Source organism: Gymnoscopelus microlampas (assembly GCF_963454915.1).
Source record: "Gymnoscopelus microlampas genome assembly, chromosome: 15".
In the NCBI taxonomy this organism is placed as follows: Eukaryota; Metazoa; Chordata; class Actinopteri; order Myctophiformes; family Myctophidae; genus Gymnoscopelus; species Gymnoscopelus microlampas.
This window is the reverse complement of record NC_139952.1, coordinates 26,838,719-26,850,601: the sequence shown is the minus strand read 5'-3', so window position 1 is coordinate 26,850,601 and position 11,883 is coordinate 26,838,719. Positions and strand designations below refer to the sequence as shown.

The 11,883-nt window shown below is 40.9% G+C and overlaps 1 protein-coding gene across 2 annotated transcripts in view; it reads right to left on the bottom strand.

The window, feature by feature from the left end:
* scamp3 (secretory carrier membrane protein 3) overlaps positions 1 to 11,883 on the bottom strand; it is a 12,416-nt gene extending 533 nt beyond the window's left edge. The window contains exons 1-10 of one of the 2 annotated variants that reach the window (XM_084081331.1): positions 11,837 to 11,883; positions 11,378 to 11,456; positions 10,696 to 10,776; positions 10,075 to 10,200; positions 9,373 to 9,496; positions 7,550 to 7,678; positions 4,614 to 4,773; positions 4,376 to 4,477; positions 2,320 to 2,437; positions 1 to 1,069 (exon numbers count right to left, since the gene is read on the bottom strand). The exon at positions 1 to 1,069 is cut by the window's left edge and continues 533 nt beyond it. In XM_084081331.1, coding sequence (XP_083937457.1) covers positions 932 to 1,069; positions 2,320 to 2,437; positions 4,376 to 4,477; positions 4,614 to 4,773; positions 7,550 to 7,678; positions 9,373 to 9,496; positions 10,075 to 10,200; positions 10,696 to 10,776; positions 11,378 to 11,431 — 1,032 coding nt within the window. In that variant the 5' untranslated portion in view covers positions 11,432 to 11,456; positions 11,837 to 11,883 and the 3' untranslated portion in view covers positions 1 to 931. The remainder of the gene's footprint in view (positions 1,070 to 2,319; positions 2,438 to 4,375; positions 4,478 to 4,613; positions 4,774 to 7,549; positions 7,679 to 9,372; positions 9,497 to 10,074; positions 10,201 to 10,695; positions 10,777 to 11,377; positions 11,457 to 11,836) is intronic. The other variant, XM_084081332.1, reaches the window with a different exon arrangement.

The following is an 11,883-nucleotide window of genomic DNA, read 5'->3' as shown; positions in this document are numbered from 1 at the left end:
ATGATTTAAGTGGCATTGATTCAGTGTTTTAAGCATTTGCAAGTCCTCACTCCCCTTTAGGAAATGACCCAGGCAAGACCTGCTACGAAGAAACAGAATTGGCACACAGCTTGACTTTTGCATGTGTGTGTGTGTGTGTGTGTGTGTGTGTGTGTGTGTGTGTGTGTGAACATAATTGTGTTTAGCTATTGTTGCAGTATTTGCTACAGTATATTTGCCCATTATGTATAATTTGTCCTCCGCCTTCACCCATCCTAACTATAAGGAGAAGTGGATGCCATTAATAGAACACCCAGGGGGTTGAGTGTCTTGCTCAGGGACACTTTTGACACTTAGGTAGGTTGGGGGTGGGCAAACTGGTGACCTTCAGATTCCCAGATGCCCCCTCTAGTCTCTACCCACTACGGCCGCATGTGTGTGCGTGCGTGCGTGCATGTGTGTATATATCTATATAGTACATATACAGTATACTGTATACTGTACATACATATATAGATACTTATCCTTGATTTACCGTATGTAACAACAGAGCTTTTCCCTGCATTCATTAACACTTTGTTTTACAATACTGTATCTTCATCACAAACAATAAAGTACATAACCCCTCCCACCTCTTTTCCATTCCATAAAATATATCAACAACACACATGACTTGGTGCCTCCAGTTAGAATTACCCAATGCCTACATGGCGTGGTCGCCCTGACCTGCACTGTACAGCTGTCACACTTAACATGAGCCCATCATTGTCCTACCCCCTTATCCTGCAGTTCAGATTCCCTTGAGCGCCAACATGGAGCCATTTTCCTCTACCCAAATTCGAATGATGAAGGAAGAAATTAAATGGGTCCCATATCAGCGCCTGGGGGAGGGGCGGCGTGCTCCACCAGCTCACCTTCCAACACCACACCTGTCCCCTCGCCTCCGCCCTCTCTATCGAGGTCCAGTGAATGCTGCCTGGCCTGCGTTGGCAGCTGCCTGCCGTACAGCCTGATTGGACATTACTCCACTGGCGAACTCGGCCTGGGCTTTCACGAAACTGGCATCTGTCTGCCTGTACAGAGAATGGACCTGCAAGGCATGGTGGGGAGGGGGGGCAGAGAGAGACGATACCTGATACACATAACCAATAACCAATTCATCATCGTACCACACTCATTGTCAGGGGGCAAAGATGATACCCTGAACCCGATATGGAGGGCATTCTTCGGACCGCATATTATCTGTTGACAGCTCTGTGGTCGGGCTACTATAGGCGTAATTATCAGGACAAGACACGAGGAAAGTCTTAATGGGAGGGCAGATGATATGCTCTCTTTCCTAAAACGATCGGACCCATTAGACAATATCAGCACTTTCTGCTTTGATATTCCTATAGCTCCCAGGTCTGCTGCACTGCATTGTTTGTTATTGTTGTTTGTTTGTTTTTGTTTTTTTTTGCTCCAAGTATTCACTCAAGAGGTGTATGGCATATGATGCAATTTCCACTTTAAAAATATCCCTGGTTATTAAGCCTTGCATGCCTTAATACACTATAATTGCCCTCTCATACCAACATTTTAATTAAAACATTTAATATAGTTAATATTCAATACACATTTTGCCCTATGGGGGCTGCTAGTGCTTCACGTTTGCAAAGCAGAGCAAGTTAAAGGTAGGGGAAGTCATTTTCTTGTTGATGAAATAAGTGTTAAATAACTCCATATTCTGTACTCATGATATAGAATGTTTGCTCAATAACAGGAGTCTCCCTGTCTCTCTCCAGTTCTTCAGTAAGACTAAAAAAAGTTATAGACAAGACAAGAACTAAGTGCCTGTTGCGGCTGAACATGCCTATGCTCTCTGTACCGCCTTGGGCAAATTATGTCACACATTACCAAGAGTATATTGAGGCATAAACAACAATGGTGGCATATGAAATAAACACACACACACACACACACACACACACACACACACACACACACACACACACACACACACACACACACACACACACACACACACACACACACACACACACACACATATATATTGTCTTGTTAAAAAAAATATATATATATATATTATTATTTTTTTAACAAGAGTTCAACATCTAGAGTTTTTTTATATACATAAAATGTATAGACTGTAGACCCAAATGATTAGCCAATATTAACTGGGATAATGAATATAAACATTTAATCATGTTCACTGTGTTGTGTAAGTTTCTTCCTTGGTAATGTCCTGCATCCTGGCTAAGAGATAGTAATTTGGCACTATAGCTAGTTACTCGGCATTATACTCTGCAAGAACTATACAGACATTCATCCAGAGTTTACCTTCTTGAGCATGACTACCCCCATGGCAGTCTGGGCGGTGAAGCAAACAGCGTTTAGCATCATTATCACACCAACAGCAACATTGGTCTTAAGAGCAGCCAGGCTCACGATCCACCCACTGAGAAAAAGAGAAAGTTACTGAGCGATGTATGAGATAAGGACTGTCCACACCAAGAATGATAACTATAAAGATAATGGTAATGATGTGACATTCCACACTAATGAACGATGACACTAACTATGACACGAGTGATGTGTTGAACGTGACGGTGACACACTGTAAATTCACGATACCGCTCATCACTGTCGTTATACAGTAGTTGTGGTGTGGAGTGCACTCCACTCCGCCATCAACTCGAGTTAGAACAATTAGTAAAAAAAGACATATTTATAGTTATCATTATAGTTATAGATATCGTTCTTGGTGGCCCTTTAAAAATCACATATGATTGATGTGATAAATCCTGCTGCAATACTAGGATAAGTTTGTCTGTGGAGAAAAGAGGATCGCAAGCAGAGAGATGGTATTTTTCTGTCTAGGCAAACACACACACACACACACACACACACACCACAACGGGGGTGCAATGAGATTACGAATGGCATTTGCTCAGCATGTTTTAGGTTTTACTTGCACAGCTGGTGTTCAACAGAGGTTACATGACCCACATTTTCAAAATGTATCCAAATGCCAATTCACACAAAAGTATTTACATGAGTGCTACATAATATGAGATAGATAGATGTTTATTTATTTCTGCTGGGTATTTATAGCAATTTCAGGGGTCATATTGCATTCCCTGGTAGCCCACACTACAGATAAATGTTTTTGATACGTTTTACTTACTTTTACTACAAGACCGAAACGTTGTTAGATAATAAATATTCTCTTGAAACGTAAAAGTGGCAGTGTGCGGGACTCCATTTTGATCTGATGTTTTACTTAAAAGTTAAAAAAGCTGGTTTGTGGTATGAGCTCAGATGCAATATCCACGTCAAATCTCACATAAATCACTGGGATCACTACATGTATGGATGTTGGAGTGCTTTATGGGTCAGTGTTTTAATTAATCAAAATTAATATGTATACCATGCCTGCATTATGTGCAAAACAAAAACAAGAAACAGGTGGTACGCAGGACCATTGAGTGATTTCCAACGAGCGCTTCCAAACTCCAACACATAGAATGTCTATGGTGGATTTTTATGAAACAAAACCTTGGCAGATACAAAGAGGATAATCCAAGCTTTCCATACAACTGCAATGCTGGTGAGTTTAACGTCGTTTAATATAATCAGATCGGACTTTTCCGCTTGTATGGGCTGTCAAGGATTGGTATCGCAACTTAGATTCCAGATATTAAAAATAGGATCTAAGAGTTGCTTGCGGCTAGTGGGCACATGTCTTATAAAATAGTTAATTAACAAAAATGTGTTAATGTTCATGCTCTGTAGAGGATGAACCCTACACAATATTGTTTTCCCTAGGATGGTTTGTGACGACGAACGAAGCGCTTGATTTTCGTCATGTGATAAACAACTCCATCCACCACGGCCTGCGAACTCAGACGGTATGCATTGCTCGTTGACACACACTGCCAACAGCTCTTAACCGTGGCCTCTTGCTCGCAAGCAGCTCACGAGCCTCAAGCCTGAACTGTCGGTGTGCCTGACTTACTGAGTTAACAAAAACAAGCACTCCTCTCCACCAACCATCCTAGGGAAAACAATGTAGCAAACCCTACTGCTTTTGGTGACCTATGACCTTTCCTCTAGCACCGTCCTTCGGCCAAAAGGCACTTTGTAACTTTTCTTTTATTATACCGGTAGTTCTTGATTTTAGTTCACTTTAAAGCTTTTTCTGTTGTTTACAATATGTGTTGATCCTTCAGTGAATAGACAATATATACCCTCGCTTCAATTCTTGTCTTTTTTTTTCTCATTAGTGTTCAACAACAATGCTTATCTTCAGCATCATCAGCAATGCCAATATATGAATTATATTCGTTAAGTCACACCTGTTGGAAGAGTAATGCGAAAAACACTTGTGTTGTACCTGAAACCCCATCCTGGAATTCCAATGGTCATGATGACATAAGTGACCACTTGGGCAAAGAACACAAAGAAGAAAGCGAAGAAGTTGAAAGAGCTGTCACTCCTGGAAGAGAGAGATAGAAAGACATTTCTTTCTTTAAATCAAATTAAATACCCAGGCTACCTAATGGCATTCTTACATAGCACCACAACCGTGTTACACCCAGCTCATCTATTTGGGAGGTAGTAATGGTACGCACCTAAAAGCTTTGTACACAGGCCTGTACCAACAGACGAAAGAACAAGGAGTGAATAGCAGGGCCCACAGGATAGCTAGGCCCAGTCCCACACCTCCAGAGGGGTCCACGCAAAAATTTGACAAAGACGAGATCAGGTTGAAGAGCAGAGTACATGCACCGACTGGAGGACAGGAAGGAGAAATAAAAGAACGAGAATCACACAGCATAGAGTTAAATTACACACATTTTGTTATTATGTCACCAACTATCAAGTATTAACCTCATTATTTACCTCAACTGAAGAGAGAACATGCAATCATTTCCATTGTTGATCCTATAAAAAAGACCAAAGTACCCAATCGACGAGTAACAATAAAAAATGTAAATGCAGCAGTACTGCCCTTCCGTGAGTTTTCCAAAATAACGTTACAAGCCATGGTGCTTTAAGCGCTTTCAATCTGGCATCCCTATTTGGGCATGTCATAATGAGTGTTTTTAAAATGTTAAGCCAATCTACAAGCTCTCAACCTGTCGATTTCTGCATGACACCGTCATACGATGGAGTATAAAAAGGGGCTTAAGTGGTGAAATAATAAATAATGAAATAACCTGTATGACGCACTGAGCAGGGAGGAGACAGATGCCCAGAGTAACAGGCTATTTTGCATTAAACCTCATACAGACACTTGAGCGATAGCAAATCACATTGCGTGTCATGTCCTGACACATGTGTGTCAGGACAGTTTCTGTTGAAAAGTAAAATACAAGAGTGGCTGCGAGTATGACTATGAATGTTATTGTACATGAGTAATTACAGCAGTGGACATTATTGTCACTTGTCTGCCAGATGCAGTTTCAGTTGCAGTATTCGTTTTACCCAGCTTTTATTGTGGAACAGCCTTTATTTTCACTCATACACACACAACATCCTCAGTCACCATTTGTAATTATTGGAGCTTTTACAGTTATATACTGTTTCAATACATTTTGCAATGTGCAATAACAGTCCTTTATGTCCCTGTACTTTGCAGTAAGTGTTGAATGAGAAAATGTCTTCCCTAAGGCCATCAGAGCCATAAACTAGGACAAAGCTGCCAGGTCAAATGTCTTAACTGTAAATAACAATATGCTCAAAATAGAGAACACACAGTTTTTCATTCTATACTGTACTTTGCATATAATGTACCTTGCACTATGTATGAATGAATTATATAATGTATGTATGTAAACCGGTTGCTAAATGACTTTCCCATCATGATCTGTACATTCTCTATACATGCTGATCGTTTCTTAACTTTTTCTTAACTCATATTATACCCTGTTACTTTTGATTGTTTAATATTATCATTTATAGTATTACCATAGAAGCACACAAATATTAAGAAGATATAAGAATAAGAATTAATAAGAATTTTAAATGTTTCATGTTGGGTTTTCTGCGGGCCATCCCAGTGTAGCGGTTAGAACACACGCCTTTGGTGTGAATGGTCGTGAGTTCTAAGCCCGCCTGGGGTCGTCATCAGCAAGGGCATGCGGTCGCAACGGGTTCCTAACACCAGATCTAATAAGTTCAGATCTGAGCCAAGTCTCCTTAGGAGGCGTGTCTGAAGCCTGTCCTGGACGGGAATCTCCAGACGTAGAAAAAGATGATGATATTGGGTTGTCTAACATTGCATGCCATGGGGCCCTCCCTGTATGAACCGCATACTTGTCAATTAAGTAATGTGAAGACTGAAGAGTGGTGAGTTTTAGACTTAGATTTGCTGAAATTAAGTCAAATCTATCTCACCCTTTCCCTCTTTAGAATACTATTTTGGGCTGCTTGGAATTGGTCAAAACACACTGTTCTGAAAATAAAGAGTTAAAAAAAAAAGAAAAACACTGTTCTAGCACACCAATGAACACATACTGATGAGGAGACACTGCAAGCCTTCATCAACTGTCAAGACACAGCGATTTTTTGCTTGAAATAACTTGCATGTGATGTGCTTTGACCTACTAAAGTGGGACTGACCTGGACTCTACTTAAGTCTAACTTATGTCTAATGTAAAGGAGAGTTAAAGTGGGACTGACCTGAACTTTACACAAATCTAGCCGCAAACGACTCACTGAGTATGTATAATCGCTACGTTCAATAGACAGCTCTCTTCTTGAGGTAGAAAAGTCTGGTCTAATTAACTCGCCAAAATTGCATCTCTATTGGCCTAAGTTCTTGTATCCATATGCTCTTTGTTTCACAGAAAATAATTGTAGTCATGTTATGAGCAACTTTCTGACAATAAAATCTGTGAAGCGTGCATTTTTCCAAGTGACTTATTTTCTTGCTGTGTTTTATACCTGTTTACTTGTGTGTGCTCATTGTCGCCAGCGTGCAAGCTTAATTCTCGTTTTACATCACTCAACATCCTGCATAGGTGCAAATCCACCTGTTAACATCAGAAAGTTGCTCATAACTTGACAACCGTGTATTTTTGTGAAACCAATGGCACGTAGATACAAAGAGGATAACTCTAGCTGTTCATAAAGGTGCGATATTGGTGAGTTTATCACTGTTAAATAAAATCAAGGACTTTCCTATCTCACACAGAAGTCTATGAAAATAATTGTGACTTACTGGTTATACATGCCCAGTGAGTCTTAAGTCTAACGTATGTACCCCCTCTTCTTTTTTTATTTATCTTTCTGGAAACAAAAACAAATTTCACCCACTGTTTTACACCTGTGATGTGACAACAAAGATGATGATTCTGATTATGTCTAATGTTAAAGAGAGAGAAATGGACTAGAATGAGCTTTGACCTCAGGGGATTCCTTTTCAAACCTTATGAAAAGTACATTCTCTTGGCCGAGTAATGAAAGAGGACATTTGCAGCCATGATTGTAAAAAGAAAAAAAGGAAAAAAAGAGGGGCTTTAGAATAAAAACTTGTCCCAGGGTACTATACTGTGGAACTCACACGTCCAGAAGTAGTACATGATGGTGACAGTCCGCTGGAAGTTCTGGCTGATGTCCAAAGTTATGTCCTGGTAAAAGCACGGTCCCACCGGACAAAACGAGGGCAGCGGGGGCCAATTATTCTGACGAGCTAAAAAAATAAATAAAAAAATGAGAGGGGGGGGGGGGTTACAGAAGAATTCTGATGAGTGCATTTACACTCTCAAATTAAAAGTTTAAAAGTTTAATTTGCTGAATAAATAGTTGATAAAACAATATGAATTGCTCAATTACATTAGCCGTGCTGCAGAGAAACAGATTTATGTTAGCATCAAGTTAATCGTCCAGCATTACAGCAGGCAGGGTGATTAATTGTGTTGTATACTTTATTCCATGTACAGTATACTTTATGTGCACAGTAATCAACATTAATGTCAATGCTTGGAAGAATCCAGCAGCTCCTTAAAAATGCTAGCCTGATTATCAGACTGAAGCTGCATGGCGCTTCAGTCTGACATTGGCTCCAGTGTAGGCGATTACAAGGGGGAGGGGATTAGAATTTCCCTAAACCAATCCTAAGGGATCCCCACCCCCACCTCTGACTCTCATTGGACAATACATTTTGTACCGAATAAATCCTAGGTTCACATTTACAACACCAGACCAAGAGGCAGTCCACTCAGAGAGTGGGCGGGGTCTATGGTCTGGAACCAGGCTATAAAAATACTGCAGCCAGAATACTCACTGGGATGAGAAAAGATGAACACATTGGCCTCCTTATACAATACAGAATTGATTACTGAGAACTCTCAGATCAGACACTGGTCACCTAAACCTTCTTAACTAGAACAACAGTATATTAAGTCCCTGCCCCTGCGTGCGTGCGTGCGTGCGTGCGTGCGTGCGTGTGTTAGAGATAGTGTGCGTGCGTGCGTGTGTTAGAGATAGTTGCGTGGGTGGGGTCGGGTGTCAAATGCTGTATCATATGAATGTGTGGAATGTGTTATTTTTTAATGCTTTATTTTATGTATGCGAGGGGGAGGGATTACTGTACTATATATACACTCGCACAGAGACAGGGGACAGTTAATGGAACATAAAGTGTCTTAGTAAGTAATCAGGTGTTGAGCCACACGAGCCAAAAGAACAGCTTCAATGCTCCCCTCTGCATCTGTCTCAGGAACTCTAGAGGGAATACCATTCGAACAAGATATTCCCATAGGCCTAAGTCTAAATGTAGGTGTCACTTTAGTGTTCCAATTCTACAGTAACAGTAGCCAGTTGAGCAGTCTTAGTGACTGAAGTTCCTGCCATCTACGACCCAATAATGAACCCTCTTTCAAATTCACTTAGATCTTTTCCTCTTGCCATTGTAAGCTAAATCAACGGCAAATGGGCCGATGTTAATTGATTCTTTGTATCAAGCAGTACACCTGCTTGAAAACAGATGCATTCGTTGTTTCTCCACTCAGTTTTCATTTTAATTTGTCTCCCATCTGTGTGTGTCTACCTATCTATCTATATGCATGTTGAATGCTCATTGTATGAAATGTGCTATAAATAAAATTGACTTCATATGTGTAAACAAGGCTTGCTTACACCTTTATTTATTGTATTTTTGTTGTAGTCGCCTACTTTTAAAATGTTGGAAAGGACTTGCCGAGTGTCTAGCAGGATGGAATCATGCCTGCTGATGGATAGCATCCCGCTAGAACCTCCAGCCTGTTATTTTCCTAGACACCTGACTTCATTACACTGTCTTTGCATTCTAACTCCAGAAGCATTATGAACATAGATTTCCAGAGGCTCCAGACCTCTCCTCCGCCCATCACCCAGTGTTCCTACCGGCTCCAGGTCCTAGGCTGTGGGACTCCAGCTCTCGCTCTCTCCTCTCCAGCTCACGTGCTTTCTTCTCAAGCTCCTCCTGCTTTTTCAGGAGCTCTGCCGTGGTGGCACTCACTGCAGTCTGCTACAGGAACACACAGGCTCAGACGTCAAAATCTTTGAATATGCATTGATGGGCAACTTTTCTGTTTTTTAACCAAAATCCCATCATTCTAAAGATAAAGATTTACTAGATTATATTGTGAGGAGGACATGGGAACATATTTTAAATATATCCTCCGTGGTCAGCACCTCCTCATCATTGGTGTGTGCTCCTTCTACCAACGTTTTTGCCTTTACAATCACTCCATTCTTCTACTTGTACATTATTTTGCAAAGAGGAACACACTGGTGTGAAGTATGAACCCTGACTGATCACCTTATCCATCCTTCAATATGAGCATGTACAGTAGCATGTTTGCTCCTAATGTGTGCCCAGCTCACATTCTGTGTATTCTTGATTATATAAGATTGTACTACATGACACACTTAATCACCAAGAGGTCTTCACGGTTAAGTGTGTTATGTAGAGCAGAGTATTTCATCACACTGTAAAAGCAGAGGAACCAAAATGGAACCAAAACTCTCTGAGTTAGATTGACACTGAGAGCACAATCTCTCCTCCATGCACTCTGTCATGTGGTGCGAGGTCTCGCTACGCACCTGAGGTCCCTGGGCGGTATATGAGCCATAGTTGCGAGGCTCTGTTGGAGTGGTGGTCCTACTTGGTGGTGTCTGTGCAGGAACAGGTGCAGCAGAGGGGGATGTGGCTTCATACGCCGGCGGAGGCTGAAGAAATAATGATTAGAAACAATGATCAGTCACAGAGGTCACACAGGAAGTCATGCGGTACAACCCATCAACTGGCCATTTAGGACCTCAATGGAAACAAATCCACGGGACTTTTTTTGTGTGATCCTTTTAGACTAAGTGTTTGACTGTACTCGTGCTGTTTTGCATTCCTGTCTAATAAAATAATCAATCAATCAATCCCTCTGGGAACAGAGCGGTGCACCACAACATCTGGTCTTTGGTTTAGAACATTTTAAAGCACAGGGACTGTATATACAGAATAATGGCTAAAATACAAAGTCAAAGTTGGACCTAATCTCTAATGCTGTTCTCAATAGATGATCTAATCAATGCAGTCCTTTGAAAAGCTAAAACTGCACCCAGGACAACAGTCACAATGTGAGATTGTCCAGTGCAGCAGTAGGCTACTGTCTGGCAACTAAAGCAGCACAAAGCCAAGATCTCAGCGATAATAACACAAATCTTTCTCACCCCCGTTTTATTGTCAAATGGGTTGTAAAGGTCCAGTGTGGCATATCCCGTGTTACTGCTGTGTTGCGTCACAGAAGGGTCCTGGCAGAGAGAGAACCACACAAAATAAAAGGGTTATAACACCTAACGTTAGACAATGGAACAACAAATCAACGACTTATGTTCAGTAACATGCTGGACTTGGCTGACAAGTGAACAGGTTACTTTTTAGCTCAAGGCCCAAAAGACAAATTAGATCTTTGTCCAGTACCCAAAACTAGTGAAAATAGCAGATCTACAAGCGTACAACGTTAACTTTTAAAATATGTGCTTTATAATTTAGGGATTTATTTATTTATTTTTCAATTCTTTTGAAAAATATATATATTTTGATTTAGATTTTTTTTACATTAACTCGTGACCCATAAAAATGTGTCCGCGACCCACAAATGGGTCCCGACCCACTGTTTGGCAGTGTTCTAGTCTAGAGTACATTCAGGACTACAACAGCTAAAGTGTGAGTAGATTAGACATGGCCACACGTCACATGAGTAACAGCGTGCCTGCAATCCAGTAATGGCAAAATGCCACATACCAACATCAAAGGCGAGCACCCTTATCATCAAACAAACACAGACCTAATATAAACAACATTATCTACTATAATAACACCAACTATGTAAATATACACTATATCGATCACCTGGAATGGATTGTGGTCGTCGACAGGCTCCGGGAAACTTGTGTATTTTGACATCTCGGTGATGATAAGGGACAGTCCTCTGTTGTTTGAAGAAGAAGGAAAATAAACACGGTAATGTTAATGCGAGTGGCTGAGGTAATGTAATGCCAGCAGGAAGACCTATGAATCCCCCGTTGTTGTTGACTTTCTCAAAGCATAAACGGTTAACTACCGTTAGTAGGCTGTTATAATTTCTCTCCCATGCAAAATGCTGGGTCATAATAACGCAACAACACTAGCCAGTAGCAACCACCCCGAGCAGCCATCCACCAACAACAAGCCACTCAAACAAAACCGCTCGTATTAATTGTACTCGAAATAACGCCGCACTGGGCCTCGTTGATTTGTTCAATTTCCCTATATTTCCCAGTCAATCGTGCATCGTCAGATTGATTTTGTTATGTTATGTTATGTACACACCAAAGGGAGTAGCTCCGCTATTCCAGAAAGTAGTCATGGAATCCAAA